At 52.9% G+C, this 24,501-nt stretch overlaps 1 protein-coding gene across 1 annotated transcript; it reads right to left on the bottom strand.

Annotated features, from left to right (window-relative positions):
* Positions 1-888: 888 nt before the first annotated feature.
* TFAP2E (transcription factor AP-2 epsilon) lies at positions 889-23,913 on the bottom strand. Its single transcript, XM_059488889.1, has 7 exons — positions 23,805-23,913; positions 23,250-23,696; positions 22,896-22,947; positions 6,995-7,223; positions 6,677-6,795; positions 3,177-3,318; positions 889-1,444 (listed from the first exon to the last, which is right to left on the bottom strand). Exons 1-7 carry the CDS (start codon positions 23,829-23,831, stop codon positions 1,156-1,158), a joined length of 1,305 nt encoding a protein of 434 aa, XP_059344872.1. The 5' UTR covers positions 23,832-23,913; the 3' UTR covers positions 889-1,155.
* Positions 23,914-24,501: the final 588 nt, after the last annotated feature.

Here is a 24,501-nt window from a genome sequence, read left to right as displayed (position 1 = left end):
GTACATCTATTGCAGCATTAAGAGAAACGACAGCAAGTACAAAATCCTGCAGAACTTCTAGAGTCATCATCATCATCACAGCCTAGCTTGTCCATGCTACATTTTGGTGGATCCAAAACTTCATTCCCATTTCTAATGGCAGAAAATCCAAAGATTTTCATCTTTCAAAGGAAAAAAAACCCAACCCAAAACAAACAAACAATCAAACAAAAAAAAAAGGCAAAACAAAAAAAAAAACCAACTCAATTTGATATAAATAACTTGCACTGGACATTTTAAAACTTTCAGATTTTAATTACACATAAATAAATATATACAGATTTAGAAGAGTTCAGTTTGGCCTGGTTCAAGTTCTGCTCCTTGTGCTTTATTTATTATTATTATTATTATTATTACTAAATTTAGAAACTTGTGTGCTGTTATCTGTGGGTTGTGGAGTTTTATTTAGTCCTGGGTTTAACTTCACCTGCCTTATGCCCAGCCAGGAGGGCAGCAGTGGGGGCACTCCCCTTTGATCTGCCCTGGGACCCGTTGGCCGTGTGGTTGTTCCTCCCTTGTGCCGTGGCTTTGGGGCTCCTCAGCCCACAGGAAAATCCACAGTGAGTCTCAGTTTGAAGCTGTAAACAAAGCCTGGACCTGCTTTAAATCCACAGCAGTTCTGCCAGCAGTGTTCCTTGGCCTGGTGCTGGGGCTGGGCTGTGGGGAAATGGGAAGGTTCCAGCCTCAAAACCAGTGGATAAATCCAGGTAGAGCCAGGGCTGCTCCTGCTCTGGGTCTTGCACTGATGAGGCTTTTTGCTCTTTCCTCTCAGTTTTTCACTTGGAACAAATTCCAGGATTTCACTATGTTTTTATTTTTTTAAAAAAAGCAAAATAAAATCAAATTGCACATGACTTGTCTTCCTGCATCCACGTTACAAAACAAAAAAAAAAAAGGCAAAACCCCAAAGCCACCAGCCTGGCTTCTCTCAACCTCACTACGTTCATTAGCACTGTTTTCTTCTCAAATTCTTTAAATCTTCCTTTTTTTTCCTGTCTGTTCTTTGTTTGCTTCGTGACATCCAAACTCAGCAGTTCACAAACAGTGCTGTGGGTCACCTTTTTCCCCGTGGAGCCAGGGGAAGCTCCCACGGGGGGAGGCAGCGCTGTAATTTCGTTATTTCCGATGCTTCACCTCTTTGTCTGACGCTTTGGAGTCCCCGGCCGTGTGCCCGTTGCCCGTGCTGTTGAGGAATATTTTATCCAGCCCCTTGAGGGACTCCACCAGGTAGTTCTGGAAGGCGGTGAGGGCGGCACAGATGGCAGGGCCCCCGAAGCCGTGGGTGATGAGGCTGAAATGGGTCAGGCAGCTCTGCACGCCCGGCTCCAGGATCAGCGAGGGGCGGCTGTTCCCCAGCGGAGAGCGATCCTGGGCGATCAGGTCTGCAAACTCCTTGCAAATTTGCCTGAAAAAGAGAGGTTTGGTCACTGAGATGCTGCAGGACACAGCCATGGGATCACAGAACAGTTTGGGTTGGAAGGGACCTGAAAGATCATCCAGTTCTGGTGTGGGCACCAGGTCGCTCAGAACTTCGTCCAACCTAGCATGAAAAATGCATGTGTTTTATGACTGCCTTTTCACAAATATTAAAATGAATATTATATGTGCTGTGTTAGGAAGTGATGCTGTATTAATTCTCTTAAGTGCTGTGTTAAATATAGGTTTAGGTTATAAAAGTTGTTAAAATAGAAACGATGCTATGTAGGATACTTTTTTTAAAGAAAGGACTTGCAGCGAAATAGCAGCCACAGGACACCTGAATCTTTCAGAGAAAAGGAATTTATTGCCTTCTTATCAGAAGAAACGAACTTCTTCCTGCCTCAAAGGTGCTGTTAGGATTCAGAAGAAGAAGTTGGCACTGACCAGACAGAATCCTGTGTTTTAATGGAATTTATGCATCATGTATGAGGTGTATGAATATACAACAGGCTGTTGCTTTTAAGGGTTAATCCTTTGTTAACGTGGGTCCTTTTTCAGGTTTATGCTGCCCAGAAAAGGTACTTGGACTGCCCCTAACTCTTTGTATTTGTTGTCTCATATTGTCCTAATTCAAATTGTCCAAATTATTATTACTCTAATTGTATTACTATTTTAAAAATCATTTTATTACAATTAAACTTTTAAACTTTTAAAAACAAGTGATTGGCGTTTTTAACACTAGCATTAAATGCTTTCAGGGACATCCACAACCTCTATGGGTGCATTTTGGGGTTCTTTTCTGTTCCCTGCCTCAACAGCCACCTCCCCATTGGGAATTTTTGGCTCCAGCCTAGGGAAAGCCACTGAATGCAGAACTGGAGCCACAGCTTGGAAAGGGCACATGAGGCAGTACCAAAATGCTCTCCAGGGCTGGATTACCCTCTCCCATGCAGGGGCAAACCCTCAAATCCCTACAGGCCCTCCCCCTTGCTGGACACCTTCCTTCCCCACAGAAAAGCAAAGTTTGGGGGCTAATGCTGAACCCATCTCTTCCCTGTGGGAATTCACAAAATCAGAGGTTTTGGGAAAGCTGCAAAAGGCAGGCCCCAGAGACAGCATAACTGTGATTGGAGCTGAGCAGCAGCCGTGAGATTGGTCAGCAGAAAAATTATTTAAACTGTAGAAAAGCAAGGACAAATAGAACAATGGTCTGTGTATTAACGCTTGTCTAGAATAACTCTCTAAGCTGCAGAAAAGTTTATCTAGTGAGATATTAGGAAGGTTGAAGCTTCATAATGGAGCTCAGTGTGTTGTGTTTTAAGGCTCACAAGCAGGTATTGTATTCGAAATAAGCAAGCATTGTTTAACCAAATGTACCTGTGCTTATAGTGGTTGGATGGAACTACTGTCAATGTGCTTTTGCTTTGTGTGATTGGTCAAAAAACTTTTAAAGTGAGCTGTAACATTAAGTTCTTGGTCTGCTGCCTGGGATGTGAGCTGGTGGCATCTTCCCATTGTCATCACCATGTAGTGAGACTGATGCTGGAAAATAAAACAGCTCAAGGCACGTTCCACAGCAACCCTGTACCATTTGTGATTTGTAAATAACGCCCTCGCTGGCGATATTCCCCGCAGAAAAGCAAAGTTTGGGGGCTCATTCTGCCCTGCCAGGCTGCAGATCCCCAGTGCCCCAGTGGCTCCCTGCCCTCTGTACTCACTTGGTGGCCAGCAGCATGTTTTTCCTGGTGTGGAGCTCCGTGGGGTCGGAGTGCTGCCGGCACAGGTACTCCGCTGCTGCCTTGGCCGGGAACTCGGTTTCACAGACGTAGCCAAAATCCCGGGCCAGGTGAATGGCTTCACCTGAGAGCAGGACAGAGGGACATCAGCACTGTGCCAGCACCAGTGGGACTGGGAGCTGGGAGCTGGGAGCTGGAAACTGGGAGGTGGGAACTCCTGTAGAGCTTCAGAACCATTGGGGCTCAGTTCTGGTGGCACTGGCGCCCTTCCCTGTCTCAGTGGCCACCCAAGAGCTCTCCCCAACTTCATCTCTTGCTGCAGAAACACCACTGAGTTTCTTATTCTCATCTGTAAATTAGTCTGTGTGGGCCAGATAAGCCAGTGCCAGCTCTAAACAGCACCTGGGTCCTTCCTTTACTACATTTTACCAGAGCATCAAGGCAGGGCTGGCCTTGGAGCAGGGTGAGGAGTGACTCTGGGCACCTGCTGCAAAAGGAAGAACAGCAGAGGCATTTCTTACTTGGGAACATCCCCTGCTGCATCTTTCCCTGCCTCCTCCCAAATTCCCTACTTCTTCCCAAATTTTCTGCTTGGCCTCCCCAAATTGAGAAGAGATTGAAAGGGAAACTAGAGGGACAGAGAGTGACCTCAGCAGGGCAGGAGGGAGGAGGAGGAGGAAGAGGCAGGAGGAAGGGAAAGGAGGAAGGGAAAAGAAGAAAGGAAAGGAGGAAGGGAAAGGAGGAACGGAAAGGAGGAAGGGAAAGGAGGAAGGAGCAGGAGGAAGGGAAAGGAGAAAGGGGCAGGAGGAAGGGAAAGGAGGAAGGAGCAGGAGGAAGGGCAGGCGGAAAGGAAAGGAGGAAGGGAAAGGAGGAAAGGAAAGGAGGAAGGAGCAGGAGGAAGGGCAGGAGGAAGGGAAAGGAGGAAGAGGCAGGAGGAAAGGGCAGAAGAAAAGGGCAGGAGGAAAGGGCAGGAGGAAGGAGGAGGAGGAAAGGGCAGGAGGAAGGGAAAGGAGGAAGGGAAAGGAGGAAGGAGCAGGAGGAAAGGGCAGGGGGAAGGGAAAGGAGGAAAGGGCAGGAGGAAGGGACAGGGGGAAGAAGAAGAGGAAGGGGCAGGGCGAAGGGGGTTACATCCCCCACAGGGCCCTCGGGCTGCACGTGCAGGCAGCGTATCCATCACCCCGTGGAAATGCCCACCCATTGATGGCATTGATCCATCTCCAGGCGTCCCCGTGGAAATAATCAGAGCTGATGGCCATTGATCATGCCCAACACCCGAAATCCCGCTCGGGCAGGCAGAGCTAATTTTCCTTGCCCCCCTGCTGCTCACATGTATTAGGCCATCCATCCTAAAGCATTAACCCAGATCCCAGCCCAGCCTGCCCAGCTCAGGCTGTGGAGCCCTGACACAGGGAAGTGTCTCTTCCTCCCACACAACAGCAGCACTTTCCACTTCATCTCCTCCTCCAGAGAAAGAGCAAATAAGGTAAACCCAAAGAATCAGAATTGCAATTGTTTGTGTGTTAAAAAAAAAAAAAAAAAAAAAACAGTCAGAAAGGAACAACTACTGAAAAACTGATACTGGGATAATAAAAGAGAGCTGAGTGGCCTCATGTCAGAGCCAGGATTTATTTCTTCCATGACTGTGTGAGTAGCTGCGCATTTTAATGTGTTTTAAAGGCAGTTTGGATGCTGGATTAGAGAGGTGCCAGGGGGAACAGGACACTCTGGCTTTAGTGTTAAAGACACATTGAGCCAGATCCTGAGGAGGAGAGCACACAGAGGGCCATGGTGGGCAGCAAGAGCCTGGCTGAGGGCAAATCTCCTCCCAGGAGCTTAGGGACATTTCTGGAGTGGAAATAGAGCCGTGCTGCTCCCCTGGGTTCCAGGCTGGAGGTGCTCTCATGGAGCATTTGCCCCAGAGAGGGTGGATTGCTTGGTGTACATGGTGAGGACTTCCAAGGGAGATGTTTCTACCTGGTGCTCCCTGGGTTCTCCAGGAATATCCTCCCCATCTCTATGAGTGGCTGTGGGTCAGTGTAAGAAAAAATATTTCATTAGCACTCAAGACCCCATCCATACTGACTCTTTTAAATAATTAGACCTCAGGAAGGCAGAGGGGAGAAAACAAATTAAGCCAAGACAGTAAATGTTCAGGGAAGAATGTGTTTGGGGCAGAGAGGGACAAACCAGTTTGTGTCTGCTGGGTGATGGCAGTGCAGCAGCACCTTCCTCTGAGTGAAACATCCCCTGGTTCCATCGTGCTTACAAGCAGGAGGAAATTATATCCATCAAACACACACTGCACCACTCCTATTTACTACGAGCTGGGAAGCAGGAACCAAAACATCAGCAGCCACTTGAAATCAAACTGTATATTTCTTCCTTCCTTTCTTTCCTTCATTCTTTTCTTTCTTTTCTTTTCATGGAAATCAGCCTTTCACTCAGCACAACCAACTGCCCTGGGTAACAACCTCGGCCTAATGAAGCGGGTCATTTCATTTGCTGGCGACAATGGAGATGATTTTCTATTCAGGATCCCAAGGCAGCTGGGCAGGGACACAATGGATTCCTGAGCTCAGAGGGAGGCAGAGCAGTCATTCCATTTGTTTGCATCCCCGTGTGCTTTCCTCAGAGGCAGCATCATCATTTCCATGGTGGGGAGAAGTAAGAGGGGGGGAAATGATCGAGTCAGGCAGGGGCACCTCACATGTCTGGGCAGGGCAGCACCTTTTCCATGGCTCTGAGGGTGGCTGCTCCACACCTGAGCTCCACCTGCAAAACCTCAGAGCAGTTGGACATCTCCTTGGTGTCTCACCCATTTCCTGGAGCAGGGAAGGACTTGGATATGGGGCATTTCCCTTTTACAGGTGACATGACCCGGACCTGAGCTTGGGCATGGTTGGAAGCACCTGAGCTGTGCCTTAGGTGGGCACACGGGGCTGCAGGGCAGCTGGGAAATACTTAGCAGCTTTATTAAGGATTTTTTTGTGTTTGGACTCTGTGACCCAACTGTTAAAAAAGAGCTCAAAGACATGAGGGATGCTCTGAGTTCAAGCCAGAAGGATGCTCACATTCCTGCTTGGCACCCATGAGGAGCCCTTTTCCATGGGCCACACCTGATCCAGCAGAAATAGCTGAGTTTTGAAATAAAGACATGGAAACATAGACTAGAATGGTTTGGACTGGAAGAGACCTTAAAGATCATGCAGTTCCAACCTCCTACCACAGGCAGGGCAAATGTGCTTGGACATTTTCTGGGACATTTGCTGTCTTGGTTTCATTCATGTTCTGCCCGCTGCCGTCCCAAGAGTCTGCTCATTTAAAAGGACACATTCTTGAATCAGTGTGGAGGCTTACACAGGGACATTGCAATGCTCATTCAGTGGTGACCACTCCATATTTTAAGAGTTCTGGTTTGTGGAAAGCTGGAAATTAAGGGGATGGAAGTTTTGGCACTCTACCCTCCATGGAGGGACTCTTACCTTCCACGAGGGATGTGAGCAGGGTGACGTTGGCAGCTTTGCGCCTTCCTGCAGGTAGATTTAATCCAATTTTCTCTAACCTTTCCCTTAAACACCGACCTCCATTTTTTGATTTGGCTCTGGAAAGAGAAAACAGAGGGAAAATAAATTTCCATGTAATTCATGTTGAAACAACCATAATCCTAATTTAAGCTTTGAGGTTTGAAAGGAAAGAAAAAAAAAAAAAAGCAATAAAAATACTATTCCTTGACGCGCCACACACCAGAATTTCTCATCTCTTTATCTGAGGCAAGAGCTGGTGCTGAACACAGAGCTTACCTGCGGAGGACCCCGCCGAGGAGAGAGGCGTTGAGACACTCGGGGGGCGAGAGCCTCCTCTGCACCTCCCCGACCGTCACCTTGTACTTGGAGGTGGAGCTCAGCAGGGACAGGCGGCCGGGCACGGAGCAGAAAACCTCGTTGGGGTTGGTGACGCCTCCGATGAGGCCGTCCTTGCTCATGGACAGCGCGGGGATGGTGGCGCCGTTGGCCTTGGAGGGGATGGGCACTGGAGACAAGGGACAGGGAGAGAAGAGGAGATCGTGGCTGAGAGACCTGAACACTCCAGGCAGCTCTGCAGCCCCTCCCAGACAGCAGCACGGCTGCTGGGATGTCTCATCAGCTCCTTGTTTTCCTCAATGAGAGAAGCGAGGTGGGGTGATGAAACTAAACTAAATAAAGGTCGAAGGAAAGGAAGAAGCCTGGACGTTGCCCTGCATTCTCACACCTCCCAGCCCAGCTGTAATTAAAGCCAAGGTTTGGGTTGGTCTCCTGAGCATTGTCATAGTGTGGATGGCTGGACCTGTGGCCAGCTGCCCTCCCTGTCCCCTCTGGGTGCTCCATGGAGTTGAGAGGCCGGGCAAAACGTGGCTGGTCCCATGGCCAGGATGCCAACCCTGTGCAGCTGCAGCCCAGCTCAGTGCCAGCACCCACCAGGCAGGATCAGCCACCTCCATCCCCTGCCCCAAGCCCAGGAGCTGCTGGGCTGGCCGAGAGCTCTGCTTCCCTTATGTGCCCACGGGAACCAGGGGAAAGAGTTCCTCTGCCTTCAGCTCTGGGATTAACCCCACAAATAGCCACAGCCCTAAACTTTCATCATCCCGGGCTTAAAGGAAGCTTGAGAAGATCAAACCCAATTAATACAGCGCAAACTTCCCTTTGCTTAATGGGCAAAAGTCAATTAGCACAAGGTTAGGCAGGCACTGGTAACTGCAGCATCTTGTTGGGCCCGTGGCACCACACCAGGGCAAAGGGGCTCAGTTTTCCCATTTGTCATCCCATAAGAAACATTCCTAGATGCAATAAAGGCTTGTAAGTTAAAACTGTAGGTGAAACTTGGATTTATTTGATTTATGCTCTGAAATTAATAACTAATTTAACTCAGGGAGAAAAAAAGCAGGTTTTGAAATAATCCAAAGACCATTTCAGCCCTGCCATTCTTTGTCCTTCCTCAGGAATGACTGTTCCACAGTCAGATGGCTCCTGCAAGCAATGCAGCAGTGACTGCCATGGTTTATAAAGGAAATACATATGGCCAAAATGAAACAGCAGCCCCAGGATTAACCAGGGAGGGTTCGTGGACCTATGAGGGGGCTCTTACAATTGGCATATTGTAAATCCAGCTCAACCACTCGCTAGCATGGCAATAAAAATCAGCACATGCCCATAAAAATGACTCATGTTTTAAGGCTAAGGGATGAATGGAAAGGAGCTGAGGGAAATGGAGTTTCCTCCCAGCACAAAACTTGCACAAAGTCAGGGAGCAAAGGGCGAGATGCACCAGTGCCCTGCTGGAGCTGGCAGCTGTGTCAGTGTTTGCCAGGGCTGAGGCTGGTCTGGGGCAGAACAAACCCCAGGAACATCCCCCTGAGATGTAGGAAACCAGAACTATTTCCAGGAAGGAGCAACTTCAAAGCTTTCCTCCGCAGTCCCAGAACAGGTTAGGTTAGTCTCTAGGGGATCCCTTAAAACCAGAAGTCAGAGCGTGGTTTGCAAATACCCGTGCAGTGCTGCTGAGCCGTGAAGCCCTGCAGGGTCTCAGCTATGGGTTCTGCTGCAGAAAGGGCCACCCCCAAACCAGACTCCCCTGGGGAGCAGGTGTTGCTTGTAGAGTGCTGTGAAGAGCTGTGTGTGACTGATCCACTCTGTAACCTGGATTTTATTTGGGTACATCCGTGCATGCCTGTGTTCATGCCATGGCTGCACTCAAGCTGCATGCGTGGCCAGGGATCTGCACACACCCAGGGGACAGCAGAGCCATGCAGGGACAGGGAGAGGGCTCGTGCCTCACCACACATCCATGGGGAGGAGGCAAACCCAGCTGGGACCAGTGTGGCTTAACACCAGAGCCTATGGAGAAGGGTGGGACACAGCCCTGGGTTTGCCAGGCAGCGACAGGGGAGGCACAGGTGATGTTGATGTGCAGCATGGAGACACACAACACTTGGGAAACACTGTACTGGAGGCTTTAGGAATGTCAGAAACGAAGCCCTGGGAAGCTGTGCCCTGGAGCTGACTGCTGTGGAGGGTGAAGCCCAGCACAGCTGGCTCAGCCCAGCTCAGTGCCACGAGCAAACCAGGCAGGCCCCAGCACTGAGCGTGGGTTTTGGCACTGCTCGTCTGCCTCAAAGCCTCAGCCAAGGCCACATCCCCGTCATGTTGGGCTGTGCAGGTGTGGGACAGGGCTGTGTCACGCAGAGATTGTGCCCTCACAGGGGACGTGAGGGAGGCATGGAGCAGGGAGCAGTGCTGGGAGCTGGGCCCTGGAGTCCTGCAGAAGTGCTTCAGCCATTAGACAGCATTGCCTCAATACAACAAGAATAAACAAAGCCACATTCGCCATTAATCACGAGTTATTGTTATTGAGCCTCACCTGCTGCTGTTTGCCTGGTCTGATCTGCAGCTTGTTTGCCCATAAACATGCTGCAGGAGGGAGACAAGCTACCATTAAAGCCTGACAGCTTTGTTTCCTTGGCTTTTGGGGAACCAAAATTGTCTCTTGTCATCTGAGTAAACCAAAAGTCCCCCTCGATCTTCAGCTGCTGCTTTCCCGCTCCCGCAAGCAGCAGGTGATCGGAGCACCTGAGCCAGCCTGCAGACAAGAAGGAAGCATGAGAGAGGAGCGGGCCGGCAGCCCCGCGCCCAGCACCGACCCCCTGAGCCCCGGGCTGCTCCCACAGCCGCCTGCCAGGGCTCAGCCCGGCTCCGGGGCAGGGCAGAGACCCCTGGGGCAGAGCAGAGACCCTTTGGCACAGAGCAGAGACCCCTGGGGCACAGGAGAGACTCTTGGGACAGAGCAGAGACCCTTGGGGCAGAGCAGAGACGCTTTGGCACAGAGCAGAGACCTTCGAGGTGCAGGAGAGACCCTTGGGGCAGAGCAGAGACCCCTCAGGACACAGCAGAGACCCTTTGGCACAGAGCAGAGACCTTCAGGGCATAACAGAGACCCCTGGGGCAGAGCAGACACCCTTTGGCACAGAGCAGAGACCCCTCGGGACACAGCAGAGACCCTCTGGCGCAGAGCAGAGACCCTCTCGGGGCACAGGAGAGACCAGAATTGTCTCTTGTCATCTGAGTAAACCAAAAGTCCCCCTCGATCTTCAGCTGCTGCTTTCCTGCTCCCGCAAGCAGCAGGTGATCGGAGCAGAGCAGAGACCCCTTGAGGCACAGGAGAGACCCCTCGGGACACAGCAGAGACCCTCGGGGCATAGGAGAGACCATTGGGGCATAGGACAGACCATTGGGGCAGAGCAGAGACCCTTGGGGCACAGGAGAGACCCTTTGGCACAGAGCAGAGACCCTCGGGACACAGCAGAGACCCTTGGGGTGCAGCAGAGACCCTCGGGGCAGAGCACAGACCCCTCGGGGCAGAGACAGGGTCTGCACGGTGACTTTGAGGCGCTGAACAGCCCCGATGTGAGCGCGGATTGCGGCGCCTGAGCAAAGGAGCAGCCGGGCACAGCAAGGACCTGAGAGCCGCCCGTGTGGGATGGAAATTCTCATTGTGTCACTGCACACACATCCCTCCTATGGATCTGCCACAGGACACACCCGTTTTTGGCATCACCTCTCCCGCAGGGACCCGGCTCTCCCTCCCTCGTCCCCCTGGCAGCAGCTTGGGCAGGGTCAGGTCCCAGTCCTGCCCATGGAAACACAGGAACACATCCCAGAGATGCTCGTGCGCACAGTGACACACCAACACGCTGCAAAGGCTGATGAGGAAGGGTTGGATGCTGCTGCCCAAACAACCACAGCTCCAGCCCTGCCTGGTGAGCAGGATGGGGCACCCCTGGGTCACCCCAGCCCACCCCAGGAAGCTACAAATGGCACAAGTGGGAGTTTGGGTTGATTCAGCCAAAGAAAGGGGAAGAAGGAGACCTCAGACCTTTAAAAACTGCTCAGAGCACTCCTGGGGAATGCAAGGTCCTCTTTGCTATCTGTTCTTATTATTTATCAATTATTATTTATTGATGCTTGATTGATTCACTCTGTCCTCCTAGTTTTCTTAAGCTGCCTGGCATTTCTGAGAGGGTTTTTCCCCATGGAAGTGCTTTTTATTCAGATTAGTCCTGCTGCTTCTAAATCAGCAAATTCAGGTGAGCTTGGCTGCAGATTTCAAAAACTGAAGCCCCTGTGACACATTTTGACCTGGACTGGGGATGCTGCAGGTGGGCAGGACACAGGTAAGCACTGACACAGGTCAGAGCAGTCAGATCCGAAAGGGAAAACAGATTTTGGAATAAGGTTGTGCTGGCAGGCCTCAAAGGGCTTCACACACTGCTGATCCTCAGTGCAGTGCAGGTACAGCACCAGCCACAAAGCCATTAACTCACTCCTGACTCAAGGCAGCTCCTGAAAATTGAGGCACAGAGCAAGTTAAATGATTTACCAGAGCTCAGGAACGTGGGCATGATGTGTGTGTGTGCCATTCCAGTCTGTGGCAATGCCTTTCTAAGCAATCCAGGTTCAGCTGATGCCCAAGTGTTGGGAAATGCTGTGCTGCAGGCTGGTTACACACAGCCTCTGTTTTCCTAGCTCTGGATTTTCTGTAGGAAGCTGTGAAATCGAGCTGTTTGTCACTCCATCATCTTGGCTCCTGGAGCTGTGGAGATTTGGAGAAGGGCAGCATGGCAGTAACAGCACACAGCAGAATCTTGCTGAGTGTGGGGAGGGAAATGATCCCCATTTCTTCTGTACACCTCACAGGGAGCGTTTCCATCAGACTCAGCCTCTCACTGCAGCCCTGAACCTCACAGGGCAGGTGCCATTTGCAATCTGTTCTATTCCAGGTGTGTGTGAGCAGCACTGGAGAGACACAAACTCCCAGAGAGTCGCTTGGAGCAGGTACCCATGACTCCATCCTCCCTGTGAACCTCAAGGTTTGTCATCTCCCATCAGAGAAACCTTTTGTGTTCAGTCAGCTCTGGTTTGTCTTTAAAACACACCCTGGTGTAACTGTCAGATAATGAACCCCACAACTGCATTTGCTGTGGCTCGAAAAACCCTGATGCAGAAAGAGATTTCAAACAAGTCCTGGTGTCCAAAACCACCAAAGGTTTCATCCCTTGGCTTCCCTGAGCTGCAGAACACCCTGCCTGTCTGGGGTTATCTCTTTGTATCTGGCACAGCCAGAATGAAATTGTGTTATGACACAGGACAAGTCACCATCCCAGTCTGGGCTTGACTGTCTCCAGCAACAAATTGCAGATAATAATACAATAATGTCTACCTGGGAGGGATGTTATGGTGCCCAATTAAAACTTTCCAAGCAATCTCTGGTGGGAGATTTCTCCAGGGGAGAAGTCCTTGGGTGTTGAATGCACCAGGAGGAGCTGGTCCAGCCCCTGAGCACGGGATGTGATGATGCCCCTTGGAGCAGACAGGTGCTGGGATCCATAAAATTAGAGGGTTTTGAGAAAGTAACAACAGGTAATGGAAAGGCAATTCCATGAAGAACAGGAGTCCCACACCTCCAGCGATGCTGCAGCCCATGGGATGGGATGTCACAGCTTTGAATCCCTGAGGGTTTTTCAGGAGACAGCCGGGAGAAAGATAAAACCGCGGCTGAGTGGATTGCTCAGCTGTGAATCCAGAGAATGGAATAAGGAGCTTCATTCCTACAAAGTGTCCCAACAGAAAGCACAAAATTTCTGCCACTTCCGGCTTGCAGATCCTTTAGCTTTTAAGTTTAAGAGGTTAAAAAAAGGAGCAAAACAAACCCATCCTTCAAATGCTTTTACCTAGAAAACCTTGGAGAATTTCCTGCTTTTGCCCAGTGAAATCCAGCACGAGCCGATCCTCCTCCTCTTCCTCATCCTCCCTCTCCCGCACGCTCCGGGCTGAGGATGCTCCATCCCTCAGCTCCTGCATTCCTTCTCCTTCCTCATATTTGTTCACCAAAGTCTGTGGGTGAAATTACCATTGTGATTCCTGGAAATGGGCACTTTGAAATGTAAATATTCGGTGAAAAAGGTGCAGCTGCAGCCCAGCTAAATCTTCGGTGCGGGGAGCTGCAGGAGCCGCTGTCCGTGCTAAGGGCTGGCAGCAAAACATCGGTTTTTGGGTTTAAGGGAAAAGAAACTTTCCTACAAAAAGATAAAAATACGAAGTACAGACTCGTTTCCATAGGAGAAATGCGCTGCTCGCTTGCAAAATTATCTGTAAGCAGGAAAAATTGTGGTACTTGGGAATTGAGTTGCTTATCGTGGTGTTGTTATTTGTTCTGTTCCATTTCCAGCTGGAGCTCGGGGTGCTGTAAGGGGAAAAACAGGTCCGGAGGGAACATGCAAATCGCTGCCCGTCTTACAAGTCTGTTTTCTTGTCTCTCCAGGTCCACTGCAGGTAAATTCTCTTCCTCGGTCAGGCGGAATCCCCGAATATCGGAGCTTTTATTGCGACATCCCTTTAAAAGTGGGAGTGTGCTGCTGTGGAGGTTGCATTTTAAAGAGGTAGCAGTGAATCGCCTTAGGAGACAACCTGGGACAAAGCAATCGCTCATCTTCAGGCACAGCAGCTCTGTCTGCAGCCCCCACCAAAGCCCCTGAGCCCCCCGTCCCTCTCCAGAGAGGGCTGTGATGTAAATTATAACATGGAGATACATATATAAAAAAAATATCTGGATGTGGGTGCGAGCCAGGGAAAGCTGCTCCTGCCATGCCTTTAAAAGCCCTTTTTCAGGGAGGAGGTGCTGCAGAGTTCAGCTGCACCAATTTCCCGGTGTTTCAGCAGAGAGGTATTTATGGATGGTCCAGGGAAGGAGGTCAGAGCCATCAGCTGTATTTCAAACGCACACGCTGTAATTATCCTCTCTTCCCAGAGGGGATTATACAGGTATTCTCTTTATCTCCAATGCACAACCTGAACCAAGTCCCCCTGCCAAAGAGCCTCTCTAGGAACTGCCAGCATCGGCCTTTTCAAATGGAAGGATGGAAAGAATCTTGGTTTTATCTGTGGGTTTTCGAGATCGCTGGGCTCTGATAGGGAAATGAATCTCGGACCCTCAGAGGAGAGCAGGGATACAGCCTCAATCTATTCCCATGAGAAAGCTGATCAGGAGAGGTCCCATGCCTATGCAAAACTCCCATATTTAACATTTTGTTTCCCATGCAAATCCATTCATCACGTTGGGAAGGAAATATGAAGTTGCCATGTGATATTAATTCCATTTTTCATTCTGCACCTCTGTTTGACCCAGTGAAGTCCCAGCCATGTGTCACTGCAGGTGTCTCCTGGGGAGTTTTGAGATGGATCTGAAGAGCAGGAAGGTTCAGACTCCCCCAAATCCATGGGTACAATGGCTTGGTCAAGAATGGTCCCTGCTGAATACATCATGCTTTGATAAGAATGGCCAGCTGATATAATATTAAAATTTACTTAGCCCCCTGTGCTCCTGCAGGACTTGGGAAGGGGACTAGAAAGTGCTTTGCAATTGATAATTCAGCCAATGCATTTTCTGCTTCACCATTTAGGAATGACTCGACCTCAAATATGCTGCTGTTCAGTTTGTCAGTTTTTTGGGAACTGCTCACAATTAATTTGTGGTGAGTTCCCACATGTTTCCTTTCCATGCTTCATTTCATGGAGTGGATTTTGCTGTCTGGGGAACCCTGATGTCACAGTCTGAGGAGTAACTGCAGAAACACTTCACTGGAAGGCACCAAACATCAATGATTAGAATGTCCCCCTAAATAGTAAAACTCAGGTGTCTGAACCTTTAAAGGGAATGAATGAAAACTATTTGGGTTCTGCTTTTGAGGGACAAAGTGTTTGGAGATATTTCCTGCACTGTTGGTTGGAAGCCACCCCAATGCAGCGACTTCATTGAGAAGTCAGTTTAATCTGGTAATTCACATTATTTCCATCCCCCTTGATTCTAAATTACTTTTTCTGAATCTGCAGCTATGCCTTTCCATACCTACACTAGAAAATTAACCATTTCAATTTCAGTTCAATTACTGAATAATTATTTAAAATTCAGTTCAAATTCTGCCGATATAGAATTCGTGTTTCACAGCACAAACCGGGCAGGTTTAGAAACGGGAGACTGGAGAGCCAGAGGATTTAATCCAGAGGAATTGAAAAGCCACACTGCTCCATGCTGACACCAAGGGAAGTTCCCCATCCAATGTCACCCCTGGCTGTGCTGCAATGAGTGATCCCAGCCCCACACACCCCATAACTCAGCCTGCAGCATCAACCACCCCAAATTCACTCCTTTAGCAGCACAAACACTTCGGCGCCCAGTCTGTGAGATCTTTATGTGTTTAAACACATAATCCATTTCACAACAACATGCAGGGGAGCTTTTCCCTGTATTCCCTGTAGATGCACCTGAATTTGTGTGGTTGGGATCTCCATAATCTAAAAGGGAAGAACAAAGCTGTGACATCGCGGCGAGCGGCGGCCGATCCTGTGGAAGCCACTGCCACGTTCCTGTCAATTTGTTAAATCTATTCAGGTTGTTGTTGAAGGGCAAAAGACCATCCGGCAAAGATTAGACATGAATAATAATAGAAAAACTTCTTCCTTTTGTACTGAGCTCGCTGCCAGCCCGCCGTGCTGGCGGGGTTTCAGTCTGGGTTTGACCACAGCAACGTGAATCTCTCGGTTCAGCGGCTCCTCGGAGCTGCTCACCCACTGTCACAGCAAAAAAGGCTTTTCCTTTTCCTTGCTCAGGTGCCCTGGGTCGCTGACACCAGTGTATTGCTGAGACAAACCCTCTGATGATGGTTTTTCGATGGCCACCCCATCTCTTGCTAACTGGGATATTATGCTGGAAACCTCCCGGAGCACCCTCGGTCAGATCCTCTGCTCGCACCTCTCCAGGCCTGGGATGGTGGCTCTGCTTTCTCCCACACATGTGGCCACTCTGGGGCTCCCAGGGAGCCCTGGGGACACCACCTGGGACCTGTCTGACCAGTCTGGAGGGAGCAGGGCCTGACCCAGTCCCTCTCTCGCTGGCGCCTCGGCACTCTGGTGACTGATGCCAGATAAATGCCTGAGATAGAGGGTGGGGAGACTCAGCCCAGCTGGAATCCCAAGCACGCACCACAGACACCGAGATGGATTTTTAAGCCACGAAGGTGAACCTGCTCCCAGCTCCCCTTGTCCTGCTCCAAGCCCCAAGCTCCTGCCAGGCTGTGTTTTGGGGTTGTTTAATTGCAATGGGCACCTTGGGCTCTTTTCTAGCAATTCCCTCTCACTCCCATTCTCTGCCCTTTCCCCTCAAACCAAAGGGAAGGAAGAGCTGGGTTGGGGACAGGCCAGGGAGATGAGAGCTGAGCACTCAGAAGCATCACATCCAGATTTGTTAATTAGTTCCTCAATTAAGAATTAAAATAAACAAACAAATGGAAGGACAGCAAGAGTGAGTAATTCCCTGGATCACACAGGAAAGGGTGGGATGGTTTAGTGGTTAGAGCGCTAGTCTAGGACTTCAGAGAACCTCATTTAGGCTTCAAATAATTAAGAGAGATTGCAAACATTTTTTTTCTGAGATCATCTATCTTGGAATATTATTAAACTGGGAGGAATAATCTGTGTTTGCCTCTGCTCTGCTGCAGGTTTAGTGTGACCCTGGTCTGGAGTGACATTTATGGGTCCCTATGGGTCTTGCCTGTGTCTGTGCTGCCCTGGGTGTGTGTCCTGATGGACCCCAGTGAGGCAGGGACCTGGGCTGTCATACAAATGAAGATCTTGGCACCACTTCCTTTGCAGGGACCAACACCACAGGTGTCACCTGGCCAAGGCTGTCCTGCTGCCACTCCACATGTGGATGAAGAGGCCCCTGTGGGAGCCAGGGTAGTGATGTGACAGCAGCCACCAAACTGCAAAAACACCTAACAGCCCCCAAAAAATGAAGGGAAAGGTGCTCCAGAGCAAGCCCAACACATCTGTGCTGCTCTCTCAGAGCTGTCCATGGAGAAGCCTCACCTGAGGTTCTCCCAGAACAGAGGTGCTGCTGCTTTGGCTCAAGCCACACGCCAAAAAAACAACCCAAGCTGGCTTTCCTGAACCTACCCTTTAAGAGTTGCTCTTTATTTCAAACAAAGAAAAAAATTCATTTAGAAACATCTAATTAAACAGTAAGTCATGACAAGGTACATGAAACTTGGAGATAACACATGCCTGGGAGGCACCGGGGAGGTTGAGACAAAGCCCAGCGCCTTCACCAGTACCCGCGTGTGTTATCTCACATGAACACACACCTGGGCTTATCCTGGTGCAATTATAGGACATTAAAAATATAATTTTAATGGAGGAATGGTGATCTGGATGCAGTTCAGAGTGAAAACTTTCTTTCAAGTTCCTCTGTTTGATTAGTAGGTGTTCCTGCCGCGCACGGCGAGCGCGCGAGGGAGAAGCAGCAGGCTCGGGAGGTGTGACTGCGTTTCGAGGAGCGCTGCTCTATCTCCCGGTGTGTGCGAGGGCTTGTCCAAACTTTAAAGCATTCATGAGCAGCACTAAGGCAGCAAAACTTCCAGTCAAGACCCGGCTTGTCCCGGGTGAGCCCCTTTTCCTACTCAGGCAAACTGCTGCAGCAATGAGGCTGCAGAGAGCTGGGAGGGCTCCCCAGTGAGCCCAGCACCCTGCAGCTGACTGGGAGCCAAGTACCTCCACACACGGCCCTGGACAGTCCTGTAAAAGCTGTGTCTTCACAGCCCCAGGTGTTTTACAGCATGACCTCATTTATTACCTTGCTCGTCACAGGAAATGATGTTTATCTAATCTACCATTCTTTCAGTGTTTTTTTTTTTTTTTCCCCTCTGCCACATCTGGCTTCTTACATTTCTCACAGCTCGATTCCTCCTTGCACCAAAACAAAGGAGAAATGGCACTGCCGCCATCAGGCCAGTGCCCCAATCCCACCAGCCTGAGAAGAAGCTGAGAAGGTTCAAAACCTGGAGCTCGCGTGCGGTGGCGAGTGGATCTGAGGATCTCGGCCTTAATCTCCCTCCTCTGCTGCATTCCTTAGCAGTGACAGCTACTTCTTGCAATATTCCTGACTGTGGGCTCTGAGGCACAGCTTTCCATCTGCCTGTCCAGTATCCAGCCAAACAGGTCCACATTCCTGAGCAGAAACGCTAGCACTGCCCCTCGGAGCGGCTGGATGGAAACTGGAACAAGTCACAAACATCAGGGAGGGCGGCAGGAGCAGATCCACAGAAACGAGGGACAGTGGCAGCACCAGAGCCACAGAAATGAGGGACAGTGGCAGCACCAGATCCACAGAAACGAGGGACAGTGGCAGGAGCAGATCCACAGAAATGAGGGACAGTGGCAGGAGCAGATCCACAAACACAAGGCACAGTGGCAGGAGCAGGTCCACAAACACAAGGGACAGTGGCAGGAGCAGAGCCACAAACACAAGGGACAGTGGCAGGAGCAGAGCCACAAACACAAGGGACAGTGGCAGGAGCAGGTCCACAAACACAAGGAACAGTGACAGGAGCAGAGCCACAAACACAAGGGACAGTGGCAGGAGCAGAGCCACAAACACAAGGGACAGTGGCAGGAGCAGATCCACAGGAGCAGATCCACAAACACCAGGCACAGTGGCAGGAGCAGGTCTCACTGCCCCAGCACGGAGCTGTGCGTGCCTGGGTGCCAGTGTGAGCCCATGCTGGTCACACCCTGCTCTGCCTCTACTCCAGGTTGTAAAATGCCACAGCCAAAACTCGTGCCCTCGAGCGGGTGCACCAGCCCCTGTGGCTCACCCTGCTCCTGCTGCCACAGGGCCCCAGATCTCCCCTGCCCACCTCCAGCAGGAGCCAGGGCTGCTCCCACACCCCAGGTGCCAGGGAAAGAGGTTTGTATTTTTCTTTGCAATAAAAAGGCTCTCCCAGAAGCTTTCTGCTGATCCCAAAAGGATGTGAAAGCAATAAAACCCCTCCTTATTTTACAACCAAGCCGCGGGATTTTTTGCTACTGAGCACGACGACCTAAATGCTTGATTTCATAACCAGAAGGTCGCACCCTGCACCAGGAGCTCGGGACTTGCTGAGTCCCCAATTTTATCTCTGGGGGGGGTCTCACAGCCAGACCTTGATAGCTGATCTGGGCAACTAAACATCAGGGCAGCAGGTGAGTGGAGCAGAAAATTCCTGAGCTGCTGTATACAAAGCAGATAGAGCCCCAACTGAACTATTTCAGAGCTAATTTTAATGTTTCCCAGTCTAATATTTCCTGGTCTTATATAAATGCTTGGAAGGAAAAGTAATAGTAATAATAATAATAATAATAATAATAACAATAATAATAATAATTCGACCACAAACAAAACAACAACAAAAGAAAGGCAAATAAAACAATTTCTGAAATACTGCTGGGAAAAAAGGGAGAATGAACAAATGGGGGTACAAGATATTCATAAATGCTCTGCTGCCCTATCCAAGATTTAATCCATTTGATTCCCAAACGAAATCTATCACCCCATTTGTCACGACAGCACGGGGGAAAGACTCATCCTCCATTTTTCAGAATTATCACATCTCTCCGTGCTCCAAGCGAAATCCCAGCTCACCCACCGCGCCCCACATTCAAACCGGACCCTTCACCGGGGATTTCTCGGTGCCTTTCACCACCCTGAGCGCCTCCAGCCCTGGGGATCACCACGGCGATAACGAACCAGAGCCAGTCCCGAGGGCAGCGGTGGAAATGGGTGTTTGAGCTCCTGTTTCCAGCCGGGATCTGCCTCCCTGGGCTGCCCCCGAAGGGAAGCGGGATGGGGATCCCGGGATGGGGGTCCCGGGATGGTTCCCGAGCCCTTCCTGGGGTGAATCCCCGCTTTTCCTCTCCACTTGTTTCATTCAGAGTTACCTGCAGGAAGGCATCGGAGCGCTGCGGGCTGGGGAAAACACTCGGAGGGGGAAAAGTGGCAAAGCACCGCAGCTCCGAGATGCCCACAAAATCCTTGGAATTATATTAAGGGCGGGAAGTTTATTTGAGAAGGAAAAGGAGGGAAAACAGACACGCGGTGAGGGATGCTCCCACATAGCACTCCGAGGCTCCGGGCAGGGGGACATCGGCAGTGACCTCCCCTGTCACAGGGATGTCCCCAAAAACCGGGATGCGGGAGGGAACAGGCTGCGGGGACAGCGCGGGGCTGCGGGCTCGTCCCTCCCGTTCCGGGCTCTGTCCGACCGGGCACTAAACGCGACTCCAAATATGGGAGCTAAAAGGGAGGTTTGGGGATTTAGGGCAGGTGATTAATACGTTGTTGAACCAGGACAATGGTATCTGGTACTAATTGGGCGAGATAAATCTGTTTCCACACGCAAAGATTTCTATCAGGTTTCTGTGCGACGGCCATTCCGTCTGGAATTCCGGGATTAATCGGTGTTTGGGGTCTCGGTGTGATTTAGGACAAAACTGCGCTTTTTGGGTTTAACCTCGCTCCCTTCAGAGAGGGGATTCTCGAACCCTGCTGCCCGGCCGCTCCCTCCGGCTCTTTCTGCCCGGGACCCGCCGGGAGCTGCCTCAGATGGATTTAATTTAATTTTATTTTATTTTTCCTGGGGTGTCATTCACCCTCAGCGGCTCTGGCCCCGCTGGGGCTCCAGAACACAGCTCAAAGCTGACAGAGCCGCGTTTTATACATTCTAAAAAAATTAAATAAAGCCGAATGTAAAGGAATTTATTCCCCGGGCCGTGTGGAGGGCAGAGGGGTTTGATCCGGGACCCTCGGCTGCAGCTTCCATAATTTTTCCGATTTCTTTAGAGCTGGACTCGCCCTTTTGGGAGCTTCCAGGGGCAGGGGAAGAGGAGCACTCCGGACCTCGTTCTCCCGATCCCTGATAGCGTGGAGGGTGGTGGAGCAGTGAAGGGACAGAGCCCCGGTGGCTCCGTCCCGCCGCTTCCACTGGGGCTGCCCAGCTCCCCACCACAATCACGCTCTTGGCTTTGGATTTATCGATTTCTCCAGCAAACTCGGAGCTTCGCGCTCCAAACACAGGAATAATAATAGGAAAAATTAAAATAATAATAAAGAGGGCAAAAACAGGGACGGAAAAGATGTATTAATATTAAAAAAAAAATTTAAAATACCCAAACAAGAACGGGCGTGGAAGAACAAGTGTCCGTGAGCACAGGGGCTGCGGTTGAGATTTTTGCACCGTTCCTGCCTTCAGCCAGAGATATTTTAATTTTATTTTTCCTTTCTTCTTTTTTTTTTTTTTTAATTTTTCTTTCCAAGACTAGAGAACTAGAGAATCTTAAAGGGCAAAAAAACAGGCACTAAACAACGACAAATCCGCCTGATAGGAGATAAAAAATTCTAAGTAATGGCGCTTTTGGAAAAAGGAGGGGAAATACCTCATTGAACAATTATAACTCCAACCGAACTTCCAGACAAACATTCCCACTCCGGGATATTTCCCGAGCGTTCCGAGGCGCTCCTGCCCTGCCCAAGCCACCGAGGTAAGGTCGGTGCCGGCTCAGCTTCTTGCGAGCATTCCTCACTCCCGAATGTTTAATGAAACGCCTCTCCAGCGTTCTGATTAAAGCTCAATTAATGCGGGTCATTAATGTCCCGCTGGCAGCCGCGCGTTCCTAGAACAGCTTTTTGTAGGGAACGGGGATTCCGCTCCCCCCGGAACGACCGACGGCAGCTGGGGAAGAACCGCACGATCGGGAGGTTTTTCATGCATTTACCGGGGATCGCCCACGGCCCGGACGAGCACCGGGGCTGCAGCACCCACCGGCCCACGTTACCGAGCCGTCCCGGAGGCTGCTGTTCCGTTGTGGTTAAACGCATCCTTCCCATGCACATTTTTTGTAAAAAATCGCGGGGAGAAGCCAAGAGCAGTGCTGGATATTCCATAGCAGGGATCGCCCCGAGCCCCGCACCGGACGCTCCTCTCATCGCTCTCGCAACGGCCCGGCGGAAAATTTAGCACAGAAATATTTTGGGGAGTTGGGCTATTTACCCACCGGTTCTTTGGGTGGGATGTGGGGGACAGATCAGGGTGCGGGACAGAACCGGACGCGGGAGATCTCGGGGGTCGAGCGGGGTGTCTGCCCGTAGCCCCGATCCCCGCTCCGGTCCCGGCGGGGAAGGCTGCTCCTCCCCTCCGGTCCCGGAGCCAAGCCCCGGTTCTGGAGCGGCTCACGGGGGTCTCCGCAGACCCGGGTTTTGCCGAGGTGGGGATGCGGGACAGGCAGCACCGGCCCCAAAGCCGAGCCACTTCTCGCCTCCGTTAAACGCGTCCTTCCCTCGGTACCAGTCCCACCGAATGGTGTGAAGGGTCCGCGGCCCGCGCTGCCTCCGCCGCCGCCAGGCACGGGGCTCCGACCGGGAAACGGCGGGACCGGGAGCAACGGGAGCTGCCGCTGAGCACCACCGGGGCATCCCCGCGCTTTCCATGCAAACCGTACGCGGCCGCCGGCGGGCTGGGCCCCGGGGCTCACGGACAGCAGCGTCCGCCCGTCCGGGCCCTCCGGTACCGGGAGGGAGCGGCGGCCGCGGCACCGCCCGAGGGAGAGCAGCGGGCCGGGGGGCGGGTGGGAGCGCTGGCCCGCCGGGACCCGCCGCTTTCGTTTTAGTCTCGCCGGGAGCAGCAGCGAGCCCGTCCCGACGGGCGGGGAGCAGCCCCGCGGGGGCACCCGACGCTGGGGAGCCCCGAGGGCAGGAGCGGGGCCCGGTCCGGTGCCGCTTTCCGCTGAGCCGCCGCGCTCTTCTTACCTTTCTTGATCACGGACTGATCGAGCAGGTTCATGCCGCCGTCGTCCACGGCCTGAAAGCACCGAGGGAAGGAAGAGCCGTCAGCCGGCTCCGGGCACCGGCTGCCCGCGGCGCGGGTACGGCCCGAGCCCCCCGCTGCCCCCGGCCAGAGGGAATTCTGAGGGCACGAACGAGACCCAGTAATGGGAATCCCCGGCCCGGTGTTTGTGCTTGCCCGGGGGTACGAACGCCGTGGGGCCCGACTTGTCCCGGCCTGGAATCCCCGGTGGCACAGGCAGAGGGAGATCTGGCCCCATCCCCGGGCAACCAACCCACCCCGGGCACCCTCCCGGTGCTCCCGCCGTCCCCCCGTACCTGGATGTCCTCGAGGCCGTGGTGGCCGAGGCCGTGGAGGCCCAGCGGGCCGTCGGCGAGGCCGTGGCCGCCGTCGGGCAGCCCGTGGAGCAGGCGGGGCACGGCGGGGTACTCGCGGCGAGGGTCGAGCCCCAGGGCGCGGTGCGTCTGCGAGAGCAGCCCCGGCTCGTCCTGCCGGCCGCGCTGCGGGGGCCAGGCCGGCTGCTGGTGCTGGTGCAGGGGGCTGAGCGCCGCGTACGGGTCCGCCAGGTGAGGGTAAGCGGGCTCCTGGCCCTGCGGGTACGGCAGCGGCGGCTGCGGGTACGGCGGGGGGAAGTAGGGCGGCTGGAAGTCGGCGGCGGGCGTGTGGCAGAGCGGCGGCGCCGAGCCATAGGGCGCCTGGTTGAGCGAGGGCAGCTGCGGCAGGCGGGCCCCGGCCGGCGCCCCGGGCAGCCCCTCGGCTCGGTCCTGCGGCGGCGAAAAGAGCGGCGGTGAGGCGGGCACGGACCCCCGGCCCCATTCTCCCACCCCCCGTCCCGTCCCGTCTCGCCCCACGCGTGCCCGTCCCGCACTCACCATGCCCGGGTAGCTGTGCACAAGCATCGGTGCGGGCCCGCGGCAAGCCCCGGGCGGGCCGGGCCCCGGGGGTGCCCCCGTCTCCGCCCCTCTATCCCGCCGGAGCGGCGTCTCCCATCGCCCGCCCGCTCCTCTGCGCCGGCCCCGACTCCATGCACGCCAGTTATAGCGGCGGGGGCGCGCCCGCCGCCCCGGGAGCGCGCGTCAGAGCGCGGGGACGGGGACGCGCCGCCCGCTCCCGCGGGGCCCCGACGGCTCCCGACAGCGGGCGCGGCGGGACGGCGGCGGGAGGCGGCCGGGGCGGGGGGCGAGGGGCACCCGCCGCCCCCTGGGAGCTGGCTGGTGCTACCCCCGCGCCGTCGAGCGGCCCCGGTCCCCTGTCCCCGGTACAGCACACCCTCCCCGCGGTGCCACCCCGGCTCCCCTGCCCCGGGCCTGAGGATCCTGCCGCGGAGAGCCCCGAGGGTCGGGAGAGTGCGGGCGGGCTGCGGGACCACGGCGATGCTCTGCGGTTTGACTTTATTAGCCCGAGCCGGGTGCGGGGCCCCTCCGGGAGCGCTGTGAGGGCCCCGGAGGCAGCCGCGACCTCTCGGGAGCGGGGCCCGGGGCCGGTGCTGCCGGGAGAGCTCGGGGCTCCTCCCGGGGCGCTTCACCCTCCTCCCCGACGGGGAGCGGGGAGCTGCATCCCGGACTGGGG

The sequence above is a fragment of the Ammospiza nelsoni genome, chromosome 25, assembly GCF_027579445.1.
Source record: "Ammospiza nelsoni isolate bAmmNel1 chromosome 25, bAmmNel1.pri, whole genome shotgun sequence".
Classification (NCBI taxonomy): domain Eukaryota; kingdom Metazoa; phylum Chordata; class Aves; order Passeriformes; family Passerellidae; genus Ammospiza; species Ammospiza nelsoni.
Note: the sequence above shows the minus strand (reverse complement) of the source record. Positions and strands in the feature narration are given on the sequence as shown.

Excerpts from the sequence above, each read along its gene's own strand:
- TFAP2E (XM_059488889.1), bottom strand. The coding sequence starts at position 23,831 with ATGCTTGTGCACAGCTACCCGGGCATG. Across the intron at positions 7,224-22,895 it reads TCAGTCCGTGATCAAGAAAG|TGCCCATCCCCTCCAAGGCC; the intron begins GTAAGAAGAGCG and ends CCTTGTCTCCAG. Across the intron at positions 3,319-6,676 it reads GCTCACATCCCTCGTGGAAG|GTGAAGCCATTCACCTGGCC; the intron begins GTAAGAGTCCCT and ends TCCTGCTCTCAG.